This window comes from Alosa alosa, chromosome 10, assembly GCF_017589495.1.
Source record: "Alosa alosa isolate M-15738 ecotype Scorff River chromosome 10, AALO_Geno_1.1, whole genome shotgun sequence".
Taxonomy (NCBI): Eukaryota; Metazoa; Chordata; class Actinopteri; order Clupeiformes; family Clupeidae; genus Alosa; species Alosa alosa.
The window spans coordinates 27,439,341-27,461,661 of record NC_063198.1 but is presented as its reverse complement, the minus strand read 5'-3'; the positions used below and the strand labels follow the sequence as shown (position 1 = coordinate 27,461,661).

At 44.2% G+C, this 22,321-nt stretch overlaps 3 protein-coding genes across 7 annotated transcripts in view; 2 read left to right on the top strand and 1 right to left on the bottom strand.

Annotated features, from left to right (window-relative positions):
* The window catches only part of dlgap4b (discs, large (Drosophila) homolog-associated protein 4b), a 146,479-nt gene extending 139,302 nt beyond the window's left edge, over nt 1–7,177 (top strand). Inside the window, 1 exon segment of the mRNA XM_048254322.1 lies at nt 1,009–7,177. Within this exon segment, the coding sequence (XP_048110279.1) occupies nt 1,009–1,230 (222 nt within the window). The 3' untranslated portion in view covers nt 1,231–7,177.
* Nucleotides 7,178–8,106: 929 nt separating this feature from the next.
* LOC125301685 (homeobox protein TGIF2) lies at nt 8,107–16,668 on the top strand. 5 transcript variants are annotated; one of them, XR_007194781.1, is made up of 4 exons: nt 8,107–8,231; nt 10,673–10,938; nt 11,848–13,590; nt 15,145–16,668. XR_007194781.1 is itself a non-coding variant. In XM_048254367.1 (3 exons), exons 1-3 carry the CDS (start codon nt 8,141–8,143, stop codon nt 12,691–12,693), a joined length of 1,203 nt encoding a protein of 400 aa, XP_048110324.1. In that variant the 5' UTR covers nt 8,107–8,140; the 3' UTR covers nt 12,694–16,668. The 5 variants fall into 5 exon arrangements, 4 of the variants coding, with proteins under 4 accessions (XP_048110324.1, XP_048110325.1, XP_048110327.1 ...); XM_048254367.1 differs by having other exon boundaries at nt 11,848–16,668; XM_048254368.1 differs by having other exon boundaries at nt 8,178–8,525; nt 11,848–16,668.
* Nucleotides 16,669–16,750: 82 nt separating this feature from the next.
* On the bottom strand, nt 16,751–21,677 carry myl9b (myosin, light chain 9b, regulatory). Its single transcript, XM_048254371.1, has 4 exons — nt 21,560–21,677; nt 18,623–18,824; nt 17,883–18,044; nt 16,751–17,691 (listed from the first exon to the last, which is right to left on the bottom strand). The coding sequence occupies exons 2-4, from the start codon at nt 18,804–18,806 to the stop codon at nt 17,516–17,518; spliced, it is 522 nt and encodes a 173-aa protein (XP_048110328.1). The 5' UTR covers nt 18,807–18,824; nt 21,560–21,677; the 3' UTR covers nt 16,751–17,515.
* Between the last annotated feature and the right edge of the window lie 644 nt (nt 21,678–22,321).

Genomic DNA, 22,321 nt, shown 5'->3' with positions numbered 1-22,321 from the left:
ATAGCTGCAACTACAGTCTGTGGTTATGAAACTCAGTCTGAAGGGTTACATTAGAGTAACAACTAAAAGCTCTTTTCAACCTGGGCCCATATTCACAAAGCCTCTTAAACTAAAAGCTCCCCAGTTGCCAAATGAGGACAGACTCCAAAAAATATTGGCCATGTCCGGACTCCAAATGTTTTTACTAACCATAATTCACAAAGCCCCTAAAATGCAGTAACCGCACCAACCAACTCGAGCTTTTTGAATAGGGTTTAGGAGGAAATCTGACCACTTAAGTCAGACTTAAGAGTAGTCCATGTGGTAAGTTCAAATATAGTGTAAATACATGCCCTGAATAGGTAGGAAAAACTCAAGACATCTGGGTCATTTATCCACCCTGGTTAAAATGTCAGGTTGAATGGAGTCCTACTATTCAGGGGTGCGTTTCCCAAAACCATAGTTGCTAACCTGTTAGCAACTTAGTTGGTTGGCAATGGGAAATTACATTGCAACCGACAAAATTACTAACTTAGTTAGCAAATATGGTTTTGGGAAACACTCCCCTGATCGCCCATGTGCGAAGATGGGGGCAATTAGTGGGACAATGGGGACCATTACTCCATTGGACTGAAGATTACCTAATTTTGTCACACATGCACTCAAGTACACTTTTAGTCGTCTTGCTAGAATCAGGTGTCACCCTGTCACAAAGTAGGACTGAGATTTATTCGTCTACCGTGTTTCCTTGTGAGTCTACTGTATAAAATGGTGTCATTGTATGTATGTGGATTTAGGTTCACAGTTACTGTGTGTTTGCTCACAACTTGTTTAACTTTCACACCCTTGCTTCCATTCTCTCTCTCTCCATCCCTCTCTCTCTCTCTCTCTCTCTCTCTCTCTCTCTCTCTCTCTCTCTCTCTCTCTCTCTCTCTCTCTCTCTCTCTCTCTCTCTCTGTCTGTCTGTCTGTCTGTCTGTCTGTCTGTCTGTCTGGATACTTGCCCTGCTCCCCTGCCCTTCCCCCGCAGGAGAACCAGAAGCCGGTTCCTGCAGTGCCAAAGAAGCCCGGGAAGAGCAAGCCGGCGCTGGGCCGCGAGAAGAGCAGCGACTCGGCCGCCGACAAGCAGCGGCAGGAGGCCCGCAAGCGCCTCATGGCTGCCAAGAGGGCGGCGTCGGTCAAGCAGAACTCCGCTACGGAGAGCGCCGACAGCATCGAGATCTACGTCCCCGAGGCCCAAACGCGACTCTGAGAGAGGGGGAGAGAGAGAGAAATCAGGGGGGTTGTGAGGGGTGGGGGTATAGTGTTAAGATTAGTCACACATTAGGCCAGGAAGGCAAAAACAAAATTGGCAAAAGGTAGATGGAGCAATGAAGTGAAGGTTAATAAGGCTTAGATGTGGGGGAGATGAAATGAGAGCGAGCATCTGATTGGAGGAGGGACCAGGAACAAGACTGAAAGAGCTCTTTGCCTCCAGTCCACAGCCACAGGGAAGATACCATTCTTTTATTTTGTATTGTGTTGTCAAGACAGTACTTGCTTGAGAGGAAAACTAAATAAAACAACAAAAACAAAACAACCCAGAGGGGTTAAAAAAATTAAGAAATCAAGACTGACGGAACAGAACTTTTGGAGAACGGGATGCAGCGGCAGTAGCCCCCTCCAAGTGGCTACCAAGGAAAACCTCACGCAGACTTCACCATTAGTACTCCAATTACTATTGTTATTATTATTGTTATTATTGTTAATATAATTATTATTAAAATGGTTATTGATAATATTATCTCCTTTAAAAAACTATATCGGACTGATTTAAATGTTCTAATATCTTGGATAAGAGATCTTCTAATGTGTGGACTGGGACCCAGCCACATGTTGTTTTGGCTCCCATCCCACTGGCCCCCTCTACCCCAGCTCGCTAGTCTGCACAGAACTCCTTGTAAAGCACTGCAAAATACTCACTCTCGGACACCAACTCTCGCTCCACACACACACACACACGCGCGCGCACACACACACACACACACACACACTCCAACCTGAATAACACATGCTCGCTCAGTGGAATACACTCTCTTTTTCTCATGTCTGGCCCTCCACAATCACTGTCTTCCTGTTCTTGTCTGTTTTCTCCCCCTCTACTACTTTCTTTTATTCTTTGTATGCAATGTTTTTTATGTATATGCCCTGTGTGGCATTCAGTCTGTGGTCAGATAGATCACCCTCTCTCATGTGGGATGAGAATGGAGGAGCCGGCGTTGTGAGAATGCAAATGGAGTGCTGCGAGAGCTGGGCCCAGACTCTGGAGGTCCTGTGACCATTCTATCATGCAAACAAAACAAGAAGAATCACACAAAAACAGAATTCATTCTCATCACCCCATTTCTTTTTACCAGCACCCAGAATTTATTTTCTGTCTCTCCTTAAGACGGTCTCACTTCTTCTGTGGAGTTTGTATTTTGGGCGGGATAAGTGTATGGTACTTCTGTTTTGCAGTATGCCTCCATGCCATGTAAAGGTGTCCCCAGCAAATTGCCACCATTTTGTTTTTACTGTTTTGGTTTGTCCCTTTTTGGGGAGTTTGAAGTGACAGCCATTTTGTGACTTCAGATCACCCAGTCATGACACCCCGCTATGTTCTATTGCCAGGTGTGACCCTCCCTCATCCACGCCCCTCCTAAGCAAGTCATCTCTTGTCATTCACTCCAGGTGATTTGGGTCTCTGCCAATCTGAAGATGCATCGCCACCTCTTACCACTTTGTTTTTTTTTCACTCTCAGTGTTCAACTCCAAAGCTGGTACATTACATACATCATTTAAATGTTCAAGAAATGTGTGAATGCAGCAGAATGAAAGTATACTATTTAGCTAGTGGAATGATTTAGTTTTTTGAAGCTGATAAAAGTTTAGTTTTGATAGAAGGTCTAATCTGCTAACGTAGCCCCAACAGGACTGGGAAACTCTTTTAATTTCAAATGGTCGTGTCCATTTTGTCAAGTTTTTGTTGTATTCTTCTCATAAACAAATGTCAAGGCAACGCTTTTGGAATGTTTTCTTGCATCAGCCATGATCCTATCATGCGGATGATCCACGAACTGTACCTTCATGTTTTTTAGAAACATTGGTCATTGCCTGCTTCTAGTGGTAAATTTGTAGCACTACGCAGATGGTATATTATTTCAGGAGGACTTCTTTTCCACCTCTGAAGTTTTTGGCATGTCCAAACACTTTTCAGCAGATTTGAAAAACCACTACTGGGACTGGCTGATTGTTTGAGATGTGTTGTCCCATTATGGGTTGTAGCATTCATTACGCATGTGCTAGCACACTCTGTTCTCCCACTTGCTACAGCCCTTTAGCCAGTCATGCCCTGTACATCTGATTGAAGTGAGGCAAAGATATTTTGCCCTTATTTTATTTTAATTTAATTTAATTTTTTTTGTAATTGTGTTGTCTACCCATTTGCCATTGTTGCTCCTTTCCCCCATACGCCGACCAAGCAATCTGCACATGTTTTTATATTTGAAACAAAAAGATCAATCATTAAATTCAGTTACACTACACTCATCTTTTTGTCATTGTTTTTACCATTGTGCACATGCATAAGTTTCCTACTGTCATCAGGAAAAGAGGAATCTAATGAAACCTTCATTAACAGATCCCCTACCATACAAGCCTCTATAAGCAAAATCATCTTTCTTCTTTCAAGTTACTGATTGAAACGAATACTCAAATTCTACACACTGTTATAAATGCAGTGTTTGTACATTTTCTTCTGTTAACCTTTTTGTATGTTCAGTGTTTTCCACCACAAATGCAATAGTATTTTATCTCTGAGAGGCCATACTTTTAAATATTTAAAGCACAATATATATCTGTTGCATGGTATTCCAAGACAGTTGCAACTAGTGAAACATGTTCTTAATAGAGGCAAGGCCATATGTCCAGTGTGAGAGGGTGTGATGGACTTAATTTAGCAAAGACAACTGATGGTCGGCATACTGTATTGGTCTATGAAACCACAATAGTATCTTTGTCATGTCTGTCGTTCAGTAGTAAACAGGGCCCTTTCTAGATTCTGTGGGACTGTTGTTGTTAGCTATTCGGTGACCACTAGAGGGAGGCAGACAATCTTAAGTTGCCAAGTCCTCTAAATGGTTAGATCATATCAGTTGGCCATAGACCAGAGATATTTTCTCAATGAAATGGCTATATGTAGGAGGTTGATGGATTCCACTGCCATATTTCCATGCCATTGTATCCAAAACCTGCTTTGGATCTAATTTATTTGTTAATGTTAGTTTATAATTGTTTCTTATCTAAAAGGATTGTGTATACATTTCATGTTTATACATAGCATTGCCATGTCATGACCTGGTTACCTGCAGTATGTCTCTTCCTGATTGTTCCACATTTGTGCTTGTTTAAGTGAAATATTTCCTAGACACATCATGTCATTAGTCGGCCAACATTGTCTAAAGCATTCCTCAGCATAATGCCGTTTTTGCGTCACAAGGTCTCATTTCACAGTTTTAAGGGTCACTCAGAGCCGCCGCATCATTTCCATCTCCATTACATGTCGTGTGTGCAGCAGTTACTTCTCCATTCCCCCTAGAATAAGTGGAGCTGAAAGCCCTCCTGAACTGACTCAAGTTGACTCAAGCAGAAAGGGATCGGGTCGGGTTACAATACAAAATCTCATCCTTCCTGTGGTTCTCTCACTCCCCCCTGTCAGTCCCACACAAGACAAACGAGCACCTCAGTGCTTCCCTAAAGCCTGTCTTCTGAATTGTTTCATTCATTCTGCCTTATTAAAGTTATTTTGCCCCAACCATCCCTGAAGCTGAAGCTCCACTTCAGACAGGATGTGTATGTATGTGTGTGACAGTAGTGGTTCTAGTGGTTCCTTTTGCATAGGAAAAGCTCAGGGTCGTCCACCCCTCCTTTCAGGACAACAAACACAAAATGGCCTCCTGATAGTGGGCTATTGTGTGGGCTGTTTTGTGTTTGATGGTTTGTGATTGTCCCCCTGGCCTGTTAAGGGCCTGTGTGAATGAGGCCCTCTGTGGTTCCTGCAGACTCCTTCCATTTGGTGCAGAGCGCATCGTTCACACCTCGGGGGGCTTTGTGTGCCGAGGGCCTGATGTTTATCCCACACGGCAGAGCCTGGCCCCGCTGCATAGCTGACAGCTTTGGCAGCTTGTTTGTGAGAGGACAGCTTTAACACTGGGGAGTTGCGTGTTAGTGTCTACAATCTAGGCCTGAATTCTTAGGACTGTCTCATGGAAAATGGCCTTGCATGATGGAAAACAAGGAACTATGTTTATATATTTGGTCGGGTTTTGTTAGAGTGCAATCATTTGGATTGCCATTTTTCTTTGATGTTTTGAGTTTGGGAGAAAACAAAATGCAATCATCTCTCGGATGAAAAACTAAATAATGTGGTGAAGGGGTACATTTTTGTAGGTATTCTCAGTCCACCGGCATCTGCACTAGCCCAGTCAGTCACAGCTGCTGTTGGTGACGGGAGACACATTTGTCAACACACACATCAGCATACCAGTTTTGTCCATACCTGTAAATGAAATTAAAAGCATTTTACACAACAGAGTGATTGTGATGCGAAAAGGAGGGATTTTCATGCGCTAAGAATGCCACTGATAGTATATAGCTCATACATCACTCTGGCGATCAAGGAATATATTGTGTCAGTCACAGCCAGTCGCAGCATGTCAATGAGAAGGGCTTTGTGTGGGAGAGAAAATACATTGGGTTGGCTTGTCTCTCTTTTACAGACCAAAAAAACACTTCCTCAGTGGTCAAACTATCAACTGACTTGTTAAATTGTTTGATTATCCTGAAGTATCCTTTTCACTTTAAATAAAGAGGGGGATTCCATTCAGGAGTAACAGATGATAGGCACGGGCACTAAGCTGCCATCGATGGGCCATTTCCTTGTGTGTAATTATGGCCGATTGTGCGATTATAATTTTGTCCTAAAATACACCCTGAACGTCACTTACTGAAGTGAGAGCAGTATTGTTGTTGTTGAGCCAGAACTTGTCTAGAGTCAGTGACTGCGAGATTGCAGTCTTGCTCATGCATCTGGCAAGCTTTTCTCCATGCTTCAGTCTTTAAAACCACAAGTATTCTACACATAACTCAGAATAGTGAATCACTTCTGGGTTGACATTCAATGCAATGTATATGTTAAGAGGAAGTTCACTATCTTTTTGACCCATGCTTCATTAAGTTTGGATTTCTTGGTTCAAAATCAGTTACAATGTGTCACTGGTTGTCTTCTGTTTTAATGTTTTTTTTATGGTCTTGTGTATTGAATATTGTACATTCACCAAGTCTCTGATGTGTAGAGAACATCAAGCTGTTCCATCCCAACTAATCCCTCTCCATATGTCTTCTCCAGTCTGATATTTCTTCATTTTTACATATGTGTGGTTTATCCATGTTTTACTTCAATGTCCGACTTTCTTGGGAATTACAGGGGGTCTGCAATGGCCATACAGTATTGAAGTGAATTCTCATCAACAGCATTGAAAAGTTTCCAAAAAGAACACTGCTCTCGTTTGTATGCATTGTAGTCTCTCTCCATCACTTTTAAACACTATGGGTCATGATTGCTGGACATGAAGACACTTTTTTTTTTCAGGTTGATAATGGATTCTTCCTCTTGCTTGGAATCTAAACTGATACTCTTTTTTTTCTAAGTACACTTGGGATCTTTGCGTGAATGACTGACTGACTGACAGCACAATGTTAACACGGCTAGGCAATTAACAAGAGCCTGTATGGCTACAACAGCCTCAACAAAGGGATGCCCCGTTGTGTGTCTGTGCTGGGATTCAGGTCTGGCGGCTCCCTCGCTGGTCCTTTGGTTCAACATGCAAAAATAAGCCTGTCGTTCTTAGCCTGGCTGTACTCAGTTATTCGTGAACTCATAAGATGCTGTGGGACAGGAGTGGAGGGGATGAAGGACGAATGCCAACAGTACTCTTACTGCAAGAGTTTGTAGCAAAAAATAAACAAATTAATTATTACTACCATAACAATTGATAATCAATATTTTATGAGACAAGCACATATTTTAATGACTAGGATTTCAGTATATATTATGCTATACAAAGTTAGACTGTGTATGTCAGGGTTTTTGGATTAGTAATTAATAAAAACTTTAAAAATGAGCTGCCTTAAAACTATCATTGTGTCTATGATTTTCAAAATGTTCAGAAGTTATTTTGGGCCTGTCCTTTTTGTGTTATCCCTTGCTCACAACTTTACAAAATAGCAATATGAGAGTGTTTTCAGAAAGAGGTCATAACTGCTCAGTAGGTCAAAGCAGCTGGCCTAATTTTGAGTACTCAAAATGTAGTCTGAGTGACCATTATGTGGGAGTGGATAACTGACAATGAAAAGTTATTAAAGTGAAAGGCCTAGACCTATTCAATGCCCAATTCTGTAGCCTTTCTTCATTACACTCCAGTATGCAAAGAAGTACAATAAAATATAAATACTTTCTTACTAATCACTTTTGGTCCTTGGAACTAATTTTAACTTCAACATGTCAATAAGTCGGTCAATATTCAGCATAGGCTTGTTGATGCTACAAGTTTGTAATGTTAGGCCCAAACAGTCTGCTACAAGAATTTATTCATTCACTTTTGATGGGTGTGATAGCAATGCAATCATGTATTTTTATTATTATTTCAGTGTAGGCTACAAGCCAAGTCACCTAAGCCAGAAAGGGTGCTCCCTTTGGCGCTCATGGACATTCCATTGATAAATTCCATCTGAAAAAGTTCAAATGTTGGTCGTAGGGCCTACACTGAATGCGTCACCAGAATGACCAAACAGAATGACAAGACGGCTACGTTGTTTTCCAATGGATTGAACGTGGAATCTTACACGTTCTTCATTAAATAAACGAAACAAGTATTTCAGTGAACACATGGCTGTACTTTCTCTTTAAATTAACGACGACAGTTAATACATTTGTAAGAGACTAAAATGTGCTATTCTTTGAAAGGATGCCGTGATGTAATAAATAAACTGAAAATAGCTCAAGTTATTTAGTCGCTTTTTGAATGAAATGCATCTCTGGCAGTCAGTTGTGATGACACTGACTTGTCTGCTGTGGAACACGGTCTATGATTGGATCCCAGTACCATAGAGGAGGGTTTAGACGCTACTGTCAGCTGCCAGCAGACCAGCCAAGAAAGCTGGCGGAGATAGCTGCAGGTAAAAGGATCAAACCACACATCAACAAAACGCGTATTTGAGAATTATTTATGGCCATGGAAAGCAACGTTCCTGCTGAATTAGCCTCAAAGAAAAATATTATTATCGACAGAAACTAAACGTTGACGTTACGTCGTGAGAAAATTAGTCAGTCAAACGTGTGCAACACCTTGTGCTTGGCAGAAGAAAAGCCCGTTGTCACCGTTTTGTGGACGACACGCGTTTTCCTTAGGAACTTCGAAGATAGCGGCCCGTTTTCAGACCAGCCACAAACAATGAAACCAGTGAAAAGAGGTAGGTACAAACGGGCTATATTTTACGTCTTTACGTTGAAGCTGTATTCGGTTTCTGGTGAGGATTTCGCCTGTTGGTTTTAAAAGGAATGTGGCTTTTTGTCGTGAGCAAATGCAGCGTGTGTGTTTGTGTTTGAATTTGGAGGGACAGCTAACCAGCTAGTTGTCTTTGGAAGCGAGCATGGTGTCCATCTGGCGGAGCCACGGCGAACAGTCGTGTTGGCTTTGGTTGTGCGTTTGCATGAGGACTCTTTGTACATTTATTTAAAGAATGTAGGGCACCTCGCTAACAGATTTAAACGTTTTAGTCTGTCGGATTCCCAGCAAGTGATTATTTATGATGCTCTCACAGGGTCGAGAAATCTGGCTTATTGATATAACCTTATCGCATTGAAAGATGTTACATTTGATTATATGCTGATGTTAACGTTATGTAAACCCCTGGTCGCATCAAATAAGGGAATTGCTTTCCTAGCTTGCTAAATTGAATTGAAAGGGGGGATTTCCAGTCGTCGTCCTTCTGCATTTAGCTAGCGTGTGGCATTGTTTGCTAGCTAACGTTAGCTCATGGTAGCTTGTCTTGAAAAGTTTCCCTTGTCTGCTGGAAATTCCAGGCCTTAGAATCAGCATGTGTGGCGAATAACGTTTGACATGAATGTAATGCACAGTTTGCTTTACGACCCCTTTTCCCTTCCGAAAACTACCACAGCCATTTGACGTTCATATTGTAACTTCACTTAAGAGAGATATTTGGGTAACGTTAGCCAAAGAAGTGGAGGAACAAAAGTAAGCCATGGTTACTTTGTTAGCATAACTTGGCTAGCTAGCTTGCTAACGGATTCAAAGAAACAATGGATGGCGACCCAGTAACTACAACTCCAATTCCCAAACTAACAAAAACCGAATTTGGCCGGTAATAAATAACCCACCAGTAGTCAAATTCGCCCGTCTGAACATATTTGTAAAATTAACATGTTCGGATACATAAATGCTGTGCAACACATTTTATCGTTGGTAATTTGCGAGTTAAGAAAGTTTTTTTTTTTTCCCCCTCACTGTTTGACAGGGAAGGATTATCTCAACCCAACCCACGCACCCCGACCAAGAACATCTGTCAAGTCTTTCAACGTTATTTCCATGTGACTAACTTACGAAACTAGACAATGCGTCCATGTCCCGTCTTTGGTTTTTAATGATATTTTTTTACACTTGTTACAGTAATCGAGACCAGACTGGAGATAAGTTGACACGCATCAACATGCGTCGCAAACAGGTCTCTTTAAAGTGACTTTAGCCAGCTTCGCTAGCTAGACTTGGAAACAAAGCATTTTGACGTTAAGATTTCAGCCACCTTTAAACGTAATATTAGCATTAGCACATGTTGCTGTCTCAACATGAAGTTCAAAAGGCGTAAAGACTTGTCCATTGAGAAGACTAGCAATCAAAAATCCTCGTTGTTTCAGATGCATATTGACGCACACCATCTCCTTTGTTAGCAGAATCAGACTCAGGAACTCCCACATTCTGGCTTCTTCGGAGGGTCTCGGGTTACACCACCAGACAGGGACATTTTGGGCTACTGCAATTCCCAGTCTCTTAGCAAAGCAAGGCCAACTCGGCAAAGCACCGTTTTGAAACGTATACGAACGGCACTTGCCACAATTAAGTAAACACAAATCATAAACCAAACATAACTTTAGCAAATAATGGAAATTGAAACCATGATCATGGCTTTCTTTTTTCACTCCGGTGCCCCACAATAGTACGGCACAATTTGTTACGTCGATAAACCAGCTGTCTTCAGAATTGGAAGCGGGAAGCCAAACTCTTTGTTTACGTAGAACTCGAGCGTACAAAGTGCCGTCGGAGTCCAACTTTATTGCTGTTTACTGTGAACGTTTTTGTTCTCTTTAGTGCCATATGAGCTCTGAAATGGTAGTAGTTTTTTGTTTGTTTTAAATGTCCTTGTCACTGTAGTAAACTTATGTATGCAGTTTTGATCGTGTATGGTTAAATGGTGATTTTTATTTCTTTTTTGCCTAAATCATGTCCGCTGAATCTGGAGCAGTTATTCCTTGTGTGCCCTGGTTCAATTTCAGTGTCTGTTAGCTGCTTCTTTGTAACAGTTGTTGATTTCTGTATCTCCAGCGCTGGAGGAGGAACGAGGCGGAGAGACCGAATATTCAGCCATGTCAGACAGTGACGCAGGTGAAGATGAGGGTTACCCCTTGGACCTATCCAGTGGGGGAAACGGAGGAGCAGGGGGCTCTGGGAAGCGCCGCCGTCGTGGGAACTTGCCCAAGGAAGCAGTACAGGTTCTGAAGAGTTGGCTGTTTGAGCACCGCTTCAATGCCTACCCTTCTGAGCAGGAGAAGCTCAGCCTCTCTGGACAGACCAACCTCTCTGTGCTTCAGGTGAACAGATAATCACACTGTCTTTTGAAACATGACTTGACCTTATCATTGTCTGATGCATGTGTCCCACATATAGCGATGTGTGAATGTTTAGATCCAAAGTCTGTCAGAAAGTAATAGATAGCCTCTGCTAACTCAGGTGCTAGAAGTAGGTCAGTGCATAAGTGCGTCATTTTAAGTAAACCAAGTCAGACTTTTCCGGCAAAGGAATAAAACAATCAGCTCGTGTTCTAACTTGCACTCAAACTAGCCCGAAACACTGGAGGTGCCATCCTAAGTTTCCAACCACTCCTGGCAGTAGACGCTGAAGTAGCGAAGGCAGGCAGATTGTCCTTGAGAGTGGATTGCTAGTGTTTTGTCAGTGCGTTGGAATGCAGTCGGCTGGGGCCTTTGCTCTCTGTGTCTGGGGCAGATCACAGCACAGCCTTCATTAGGGCCAGCTGTCTTTGTGCTGCAGTGCCAAAACACTGCCACCAGGGGGCATTCGAAGCAGACAGCATGGCACGCTGACTAACACAATCACTGACAGCGGGACAAAGGGAGAGTGCCTGTCAGTGAACACCAGACATTCCCTCCTCATGAGTGGACGGATGTCCCGTTGTTATTTTTGCCGAAAGATCATTTTGACGTTCCACTTTGATCTTGAAAACCTTGAACTGTATTGAAGTTGTAACAGTTTTCTACTGCGCATATGTAAAGACTTTCTGTTAAATTCAAGGCTTGTCTTTAGGTTTGTGTGTGAACTTTTTATTTTTTACTATATTTTTTTTTTTTTGTGTTGAGTTACACATTACTGGTGTAACAAATCCAAAATGTTTTTTTTTTTTTTTTTTTTTTTATCATCAAGCTCTTTAAGCTTATGCCCTCAACTGTCGCTCAGACTTTTAACCCTGCCCCAATTGTCCTCAGATCTGTAACTGGTTCATCAATGCACGGAGGCGCCTGCTGCCAGACCTGCTGCGTAAGGACGGAAAGGACCCCACCCAGTTCACCATCTCGCGCCGCGCCGGCAAGGCCGAGGGCCGCCACTCCAGCGGCGGCAGCGGAGCCGGAGGCCCCAGTTCCCCGGAGAGCCCCGCGGCCCCATCGCTCCCGGCGCTGCGGCCCTCCGTCATCCGGCCCGCCCCCACGCTCGACCTCAGCCTTCTGGGCAACACTGCCACGGCCATCCTGACTGGCGCCGGCTGCCTACCGGGCAGGCACGGCCACGTGCGGGCCCTCATGCAGGTGGACACGCAGGGTCTACTGAAGAAGGAGGCCCACCCTGTGCACCTGTGCGATGAGCAGTCCCCCATCACCACCACCACTCACTCAAGCTCCAACCCCTCCGCTGTGACCTCCATACCTCCCCCCTCTGCCACCACCACCACCACCACCTCCATTCCCACCTTGGGCACGGCGAGCCCGACTGGGGGCCTCTTCAACACGCCTCCCCCGACCCCACCAGAGCTCTGCCCCTCACAGGACTTCAGTGACCTGAAGTTGCTGGTGGAGGCCGCGCTGCAGAGGGCTGCCGAGCAGGAGCACCAGAAGAGGCAGCAGCAGCAGGAGAAGCAGATGGCGATGCTTCCGGTGTCTGTCACGCCGTCCCCCGAGCCGGCCGTCAAGTGCGCCCAGCCCGAGCCCTGCATAGTCAGGGCCAGCAAGCCCGAGCACCAGGCCCCCCCCAGCTGCCCCGACCCCAAACAGGGACTCCAGCATCCAGCTGAGCTCGCTGGAGAAGCCTGTGATGCCGGTGTCTGTGCCGGTGTTTAGCTCCCATTCTCCACTGCCCTCGGCCCTGCAGGGCGGCGGAGCCACGGTCATGGCCGGATCGCCTGCCAGCTGCCAGGTGGGTACGTGGAGCGTTGTGCGTGGCGACGTCAGACAGGCAGCCACCTCTGCCGCCGTCACTGCCAGCCCCAACGCCACACCAGCCGTGTGGAGCCATTCCCTGCACACAGTCTCAGAGAAGGTCAACTAAAGAGCAGAGGTGTGTGTGCGTGCGTGTGTGTGTGTGTGGGAGAAGTGAGAGGACAAAAGTGAAAACTTGACACCGTTAAAAAAAAAACTCCAGGGAGTAGCTAACATTCCCATCCTCAGCCTGACCAACGCCCCCCTTCCAAACTGACATTTGGCCTATTCCTCTGACCTGGCCTCTGGCTCCGTGTCCCTGCATCTTAATGGGGCTCTCTACTGGTTAAAAGAACAGTGGCAGGGGATCCCTCGCCCGCCATGTTACTTTCCTGAGAAGAGGCAGTGGTTTCCCTCGTGAGACTTGTTGATGAAAGGCCAGCTGTGGTAGTCGCCTCCTAGCTTAAGTCCCGTGGTGGGGAGAGACTGGGCTCCTGTCCTTAGCAACGCCCCACCCCCCCTGTTGGAGGAGAACTCCTTGAGAGGGCAAGAGGTGGCCTCCTCAGAAGTGCTTTTTACGCAAAAGGTTTATCAGGACATTTTAGGACTTTGTAAGGTTTTTCTGTTATGTTTTTGTTCTTTTTTTGTTTTTTTACATGAAGGAGGTGGTGGGACTCAGCAGGTCAGTTCAAAAACACTCCTACAACCATAGCTGTAGCAAAAAAAGATGCATGGCTTGTGATTGTTTAGACACACTACAAATTCTCCTCATGCTTTGGACCAAGACGGGAATCGCTGGAAAAATCCACATTACACTAGGTATTTTTAAATTTCCTCCTCCTCCTCACTGTAACTCATTTTGGACTGTGAATCGACCATCTTGTGAAGTCATGGTCTCTTTGACATAGCAAGCAAAGCCTACCAGCATAGTAGAGCCCCACGGCTGTCACGCAATAGACTTTACACATCTGAATGCTGTTCTCACATAGTTACTGTACTTCACACCAACGTCACCAGCAACACTCATGAATGTGTGTGTGTGTGTGTGTGTGTGTGTGTGTTTGAATTTGAATGACTGTGTGGCTGAGTTTCTGTTGTCATACATTCTGCACTTTATTCCTTTCTCGGATCATCAAATGGGCCCCTTTTTTTTGCCTGTTTTCTAAAGAACCAACTTGATTCTTTAGCCACACTGATTAGGATCTCTCCACAAGACCCTGCTTTGTATGCTAGAGAGGGTGTGAGATTTACAGGTATTCTGACTGAAGTCTCTGAGACAGGAGAGAAGAAAAACGCGGGGTAGAAAGAACATTTCTAATGAGTCCATTCTGTGGGAAGTGTGAAACTACCAAAATGGCTTTACTGTGTAAAGAAAGGAAATAAGAAATCCCCTCTAATAGGTGGTTGGAGTCTTGTTTGAGTTTAGCTTGCCTTTGTTGTCTTAAGCCCTGGCACCACATTGGAGTTCCCTCTGCACCGGTGCTGGGAGACCTGGAAAAGAAGGGATGGGTGCAGCAAAAATGGATTGCTCTGCAGAGGACGTAACTCCGTTCCATCACGGCTGTCAGTGCAGCACAGTGTCAGATTTAAAGGGACCACGCTCTATTAAATGGTGTAGGCGCCGCTGCTTGCAGCTGCCAAGACGCCAATCAGGATAGGAGTGTAAAGAAAGGCTTATGTTTGTGTGTGTGTGTCTGTGTGTGTCTGTCTGCGTTTGTGTCTTTGGTGGAGAAAGAGCTAGTAAAGGAGCAACATGTCATAGACATGCGTAGTAAGTGGCACCTCTTCGGTCAGTGGTCCTTTATATATCTATGGCATTTAGGTGGTCTTGAGGACTTGTACTTTGTCAAGTTATGCGGCGTCTCTGCATGTTAAATCAGCAGAAATTGCTTGAAAGAGTGGCGAAAAAAGAGGTTGTTTGGGCTTGTTAAGCAAATCCTCCTGAAGGCTGTTTGGCTGCCACCGTGGATTTTTACGGAACGGATCAGTGCTTCAGTCACAACCATGCTTGAGGTGGTAATTTAGTAGACTGGGTGCACATTTCAACCAATCATTTAAACTGGGGCTTGGGAGGGCACCAGAGACCTTCGGCTAAGACACTGGCCCTTCAGCTGATCTGTGCATAGCAATCATTTCTTTTCCAGCCCCACTCTTCTCAACCCTTAGCTGATGTCCCACGTGACAAGCAAAAAAAACTGGGATATATATATTTTTATTTTTATCTCCAGTCAGGTTGGACAACATTTCAGCCTCAAGCTGAGAATATTGATTGTATTAATATAAGTCAGCACCAAATATGCCTGTAGACATCTGAGAATGTTCACCATCCTTTCAACTGTCAACAAGTATTAGTGTCCTTTTTTTTTTCCATAGTGTTGAGGACTGGCACACAACCAGCCATACCCGTAAAACCCAGGTATTGCCCGACTCTGAAACGACTGCGGCCCGGATCTGCAGAATCAGATGTTAACCTGACTTTGGCATGCCAGTCTCTCACCACCTCCCAGGGGCATTTCCACATGCACCACTCACCTCCTCCTCTAGAGGGCATCCTCCTCATTCTTTTCTATTTGTTCTGTGGTCGTAGTTTCCATGAAACGGATAAGTGACGTGTCCTCGGTTAGCACCCTCTGTAGCTGCTCTGTTCTCTCCTGCAGAGTCCCTCTGACTGCTCTGTTTTAAGATGTCTGTCTGTCTCTGCCTGGGACGCTTGCTTCTACGTCTGGTAAAAATACATGGTCCACCCATATTTGATATGCTTTTCAGTATTGTGTTTCTCCAACAAGATGTTCTTTCCTTTCTTTCTTTTTGACTTTGTCTGATGGATGGGAAATCAAAGGTCTATTTGGTTTTAGTGTATGTGGTGTGCTCTCCTTGTTTTTTTTGTTTTGTTTTTTTTTTTTCATTATGTCCAGTCTGTCTCTTTCCCCCCTGGACCTCTGCATGAACTGAAACTGTATAAAGCCAGCATACCATTCGTGAAGGGTACTAGTGGATACCCTGGGCTGTGTGTCAGTCATTCTGCCTGGCCCTTGTCACCTGCCCTATTGTAGAGTTCACCAGAGAAAGCTTAATTCTACTGTTCTATGTATGCTTTAAATAGTTTAACTGAATGTATGTACAAAAAGAACAACCTTTATGTGTCCAGAACGTTAGTCTTTTTTTCAAAGTGTTAGGAGGCAGGCACCGTAGAGTGACCTCTTGGCATTTTGAAGGACAGCTGTTCACATAGGGTTTTAAAATCCATTTGTTTTAATGCATGTTTTAAAAGTGTAGGCCTAACCCTCTTTAGATGGTGAGTTTTCCTCAGGACCAGAATAAGTATCGCAGTTTGAGGACCATTCCCGTAGCCCATGCAGCAACAGTTTCACAAACGCTGGTCTTACCACTATTCAAATCCACTGTGACCATTCCTCCTTGTTACTGATGTACTGGAAACCATTGGATACTGGATAAATATATATGAATATATTTTTTAAATGTTTATATTTTTTCACCGCTGTAGAATGACTGATGGTTAAACTCCTGATTATAGTTGTTCAGAGAATGGGTCCTAGATGCCAACGTGAAATGCATGTGTATATGTGTATATATATCTATATCTTTGGGTCAAGTTTTTTTGTCTGTTGGCATAATGCTTCTACAGAAATGAAACATGTAGCTTTTTCCCCAGTATGACCAAATGCATTATGATGGATATGTTGTATATTTTAATTTCAGTGCATCATGGATTGAGTTCAGGCAGTGAAACTGGCATTAGTGCCTTAACTGGGATCAAGGGAACCTTCCCTGCCTTCATAGAAACTTGGAGTAGTCAGTGCAATATATGCCTTAAGATGTTTTTGTTTCGTTTTGTTTTCTACAAACATTTCAGAGAAATAAAACTCATTTTCGTAACTGTTTGACTCCGTTGGGTTCATCTCTGTATATCATGTGTGGTACTCAATGACACGTCCCCAAAGCAAAGTCTAATTCAATGTTTGTTTTTAATGCTGGCTTTATTTAGAGAAAACCACAACACAATCTTGTGTTGGATCCTTTCTTTTTCAAAATTAAGTATTCAATATTTAAAGCTGCTCTGGATATTGCTCATTGAAACAATTAAAACATGGGGAAAGGAATGTCATCCGTGTTCACAAAAATGAAAAACATTTAAAACGTTCCAGAAGACAGCATTTCTGACATTGGCCATTTTTTATCAGGTATACAACTTGCTCAACAACACTCAATAAATGACTATTTAGCCAACTGCAACTTCCTTCAAAATAACTCTTATCAATACAAATATAAAGAATTTCCACTGAGGTATGGGTACTGAAGATGCCTTCAGCTCAGCTAGATCATTTGGACTCGCTTCTGTTGTCTCATAATAGTTCCTACATATAATTCACTCTTCATTTCAACAGATGCTGAGACTTTTGTCTTGTAACAGATCCTGACGCACAACAACAACTATCCTGACACATTTTGCAATGGATTAGCTCATAGGACTCCAGAACCCATATGAAATGTAATTCTTAAAACACATCTTCATGCTTTTTATTGTACATGATAAAAACATGTCCGGAATGTTTCAAGGATATTTATGGCTGTGTCTGAGCCTGAACGGATCAGGCGCCTATGCGTTTATAAAATCGATGTCTTGCCAATTACAAGTGCGATATGTTATATGAAAGGGAGGGGGTGAGCCATCTGGTCAGTGATGCACTGTATGATTGCAGTGGTGGGCCATGAGAGTGGGCGGTTATTCGTCATCCTTGTCCTTGGCTCCGTGCTTCAGGATGCGGGTGAACTCGGCGTAGTTGAAGTTGCCCTTCTTGTCGATGGGTGCCTCCCTGAAGAGCTCGTCCACTTCCTCGTCCGTGAAGCGGTCTCCCATGGTGGTCAGCAGTTCCCGCAAGTGGTCTTCGTGGAGGACACCTGGTCAAGTAGAAGGAGGAGAGTAAGCGTTCTGTCATTCTGTGTGTGAGAGAACAGTGTGTGTGAGAGAGGGAAAGCTGAAGTCTGTATATGATCCGATGGATGTGTGCATGTGGGCACGTCTGCCTATGCTGTTGTGGTATGTTGTGTGCTTTCAGACCCTTCCTGGTCTGTGTCCACTGGCCGCTTACCAGATCCTTCCTCATCGAAGCAGGCAAACGCGTTTCTGATGACGTCCTCGGGGTCGGTGCCATTGAGGCGCTCTCCAAACATGGTGAGGAACATTGTGAAGTTAATGGGACCAGGAGCCTCGGCCATCATACCCTCCAAGTACTCATCGGATGGGTTCTTACCTGTGGGGGAAATACATGGGGGGGTTAAGACAGGTCCAACTGCTCACAAATGCAATCCCACTGTCCTTTTAACTACCCTGTCGGCAAAGACCATCTTTTTCACTGTGGCAGCATACCCATATCAAAACCATGAAAACCACAAACCTTTTCATCATGTTACGATTGTGTCAAGGTATGCGAAATATGCCTTGTTCCGATTTAAATCTGAGCTGTTACACCTCTGTAAAACTAAGCGGTAGATGAAAGATGCCACCTAAGTAAGTCTATTGAAAGTAAGAATGAATCCTCTGAGTCTTTCTCTTGCCTCAGTCATTATTATCTAATTCTACCCTGGCTGCTCTTTAACCCCAGGGCCTATTGTCTGGCTCTCACTCTCTCTGTGCTGCCTTTGTTCAATGGGAACTTCAGCCTAGCAGGTATTTAAAGCATCCTCTTATCACCGTGGGGTATCTTCACTCTGTAAGCCCCCCAAGCTCCTTCTAGTTTGCACGGGTTTGCTTAGGTCTGCTGAACATCCTGAGAAGGCGCATAACGACCCTCTTTGAATTCCATCATCTGACAGGGTGCGGTGGTCTTACCCAGGGAGGCCAGCATGTCGTGCAGATCCTCCTTGTCGATGAAGCCATCGCGGTTCTGGTCAATCATGTTGAAGGCCTCCTTGAACTCCTGGATCTGGGACTGGTCAAACATGGCGAAGACGTTAGAAGTGGCCCTCTGTGGCCTCTTCTTGGTGGTCTTCCCCTTGGCGCGTTTGCTGGACATGGTGCCGGTTGGTAGGACCTGAAAGGCAAAGACAAAGCATGTGTGAGTACTCCAGTTAGTTGCATGGCTGTATATTCACTCAAAAGGCTTCTAAAGGTCTGAGTAATAATGACTCATAATGGCTTCCAGAAGTGTAAGAAAGAATGTTTAACTGTCATTTTGATTAGTCTTTTTCTTTTAGTTGAGTGCTCTCCTAATTTGACTTAACCACCAAATTCATTTGCTTGAGAAAATCCTCACAGTTGTATGGGCTTGTGTGTACGTATTTGTTTCTGCCCTCAGTTCCTGCAGTTGGGTGTTGGCTACATGGTGATTGTCACTGCTCAGGAAGGAATGGGTGATTTCAATGAACCTACACTGAAGGCACACTGTTAGCTCGAGGGCAGAAAGAAAATATCACCCAGGTGAGAAAAGAACTTCACAGAGAACCAAAACATCAATAGAGCTAATGGCTTATCACAATGAAATTTCCTGAAATATCTGAGTAAATTTACTTAACCCTAAGTAAATTACACATCAATGAACAAGCCATTTACAATATAAGGACAAGAGAGAGAGACTTGGGAGAATTCACAGTTTATAACACTATGCCCTAAAATTTCTGTTTATGTGCTCAGTGGTTTCATAGTCTTGTTAACAAAGGCTGAATCATGCTGTTCCTTGTAAATGGTACGCTTTTCATTTCCTGAATGAAAGTGCATTCATGTAGTGCAGAGCTCCAGGGACTAAAGGGAGTAAATCTAGTTAGTTTAAGCTCATTTTCTTATCTTAATTTGTTTGCTTTGACCACACCTCTGAACAAAGGCACACTGTCTCTCTGGCTGTTAGTTAGTGTAAAACACAAATTCTCTCTAATTTATATGACCTCATCTTGCTTCTATGGCAGATAATGTAGTCAAATGTCAGTCTTTCTTATAAGTCCTGTCAGAGGTTCAGAGCCTCATATCACAGTATATAAAGACTGAAATAAAACAGTATTACAAAACTTAATATTTAAAGGCATCACATTTATCTTATAAACCTGCTTTAGTACAATCTTTGTAGTTCCTGGGGTATGCTGTTCTGTCTTCTCATATTGTACTGTCTTGCTTTTGGCAGGAGAGGTAACAGAATCTCTGGGGTCTACTTGACTTCTATGCTGTTTTTTGTACAAATGTGTTTGTGTGAGCGTGTATTCTCACCTCTGTGTGTGTGTGTGTGTGTGTGTGTGTGTGCGTGCGCGCTCGCCTGTGTGTGTGTGTACATGCTCGCCTGTGTGTGTGTGTGTGTACGTGCTCGCCTGTGTGTGTGTGTACATGCTCGCCTGTGTGTGTGTGTGCGTACGTCCTTGTGTGTGTGTACGTGCTTGTGTGTGTGTGTGTGTGTGTGTGTGTGTGTGTGTGTGTGTGTGTGTGTGTGTGTGTGTGTGCGCTCGCCTGTGTGCTCGCCTGTGTGTCTGTGTGTGTGTGTGTGTGTGTGTGTGTACATGCTGTGAAGGAAGCAGAGAATGTAAACAGGGTCCTGGTTTTTCTCAAATCCAAACTGATAAGCAACCCCTTAAATGGCTTTCATTAGGTCTTCCCCCGCTTCTCAGCAAGCATGAACACTTTGTCGTCCATTCGAGTGAATGCTCTGTCTATGCCACCCCAATAACACCTTTCAGTCATCAAGAGATGCATACCCATCGATTTTGCCATCTTGCTGTACTTTTTTTCTATTATCACATCTTCAAGACCCAGAAGAACTACCTATTTTAGCCTTCCCCTCAAGACATTTCTTCTTCAGGGAACATAAGCCTTTGTTGTACAGTTTTTCACCTCCATTTGACTCCCCCACATTCTTCTGCGCCTCCTCCAGACTCAGAAGGCTTCCTAACAGCACCCCCTCTAAGACGATTACATCATCAGACTTACACATCAGTCTGTCCTCTCCTCTACACCCCCCCACACACACACACACACACATACACATACACATACACACACCTCCTCCTCCTCTAGCCAGCAGGATATGATAATGTGAAGCTTGAGCAACTGACTGATAATCAAATTGTATGTCACAAAGTAGGTTTGACAGTAAAAGCTAAAGATTCTTTGCTCAAAGCTAAATGTCATCCTCTCAGATAACATTCTGTGATGCTTTCGGGGGTGCAACATAATAAGAAGCACTTCAAAGATACACTGATGACATCAAAGCAATCGATACTCCCTGGACAGACAGTTGCAAAACTCACCTGCTCAACAACTCACTGCACACAGTTGTCTTGGCAACAAAGCAACTGAGGAGCGAACAGGAAGCCCAAATGGAAGGCTATATTCTCTCTCAGCACACTATGGATGGATTGTTCTCAACAGCTGACATATGAGTGAGGCCTGTTTATTTGGGTCAGAGGGGTGCTGGAATTCCTCTCTGTAATCCTCAGTGATGATGAAGGTTATCGCCCTCACACACCCAACCGACCCCACCATACCATGGGAGCACACACACCACCTCACAAAGAGAGAGTGTTCGACAACACTCAGATCAGTGCTCACCCCATCAGCCTGACAGAGACAGTCCCCAAGACGGCAGGCTTCAGGTCAGCCCAGAGTGTTAACCCGGGCATGACCTGATGCATTCCTAGCCACGACCCAACGGCTTGTCACTCGCAGCCCCCTCACTGCACAACGGTTCCCCCAGTTCTGGAGACACATTAGTGCTCCCGACCCAGACATATGAAGACTTCAAAAAGAGAACCCAAACAGACAAAAGAGGAAAAGCAAAAAGCATCTCACCTTGGCTTCAGGTGATCAAAATAGGAGCCCTGTAAGCCCTTTCTCAAGTTCCACGGTTGAGAGGGAAGCAGTTGTTCTTACGGTACAAAAGTTTGTTTAAAGCATCAGCTTAGTAATGTGCCCCTCCCCTTTCCCTCTCGGCCAACCGGGTGCCCGGGCTTTTCCAAACAGAGCCGGCCCAGTCCAGGGATTTAGCCATATAAGGGAAAAGAATGTGGTGGCTGGAGTCTGTCTCACTACCACAGGGCGTTCGGGATGCAGAGAAATGGAGTTGAAATGACAGGAACTCCGATAAGGCTGCCTTATTTAGTGAAAAAGAAACGGACTCTGCATGCTTGTGTTTGTGTGTCAGTGTGCACTAGGGTGTGTGTGTGTGTGTCTCAGACATATGTGTGTGTGTCTCAGACATGTGTCTGTGTCTAAGTGTGTTTCACTGAATGTGTGTCAGTAAGCAGCAGTGTGTTTGTGTTTGTGTTTGTGTCTTTTCCCATGAGACTGTAAAACTAGTTAATCTCTCTCTCTCATTCTCTCTCTCTCTCATTCTCTCTCTCTCTCTCTTTCTCTCTCTATCTCTCTCTCTCTCTCTTTCTGAATGTGGTTTGCATGTTCAAAGGATGGAGAAGACAGGGCAGTCCTTTCCATAGTCCATAATCACTGTGTTGTTTCCAGACAAGAGAACTTCTTTAAAAGGCAGTGTCTTCCATGTTTATCCAAGGTGTAAATCTCCTGGCAGTGGAACATTCACAGATCATTTTCCAATGG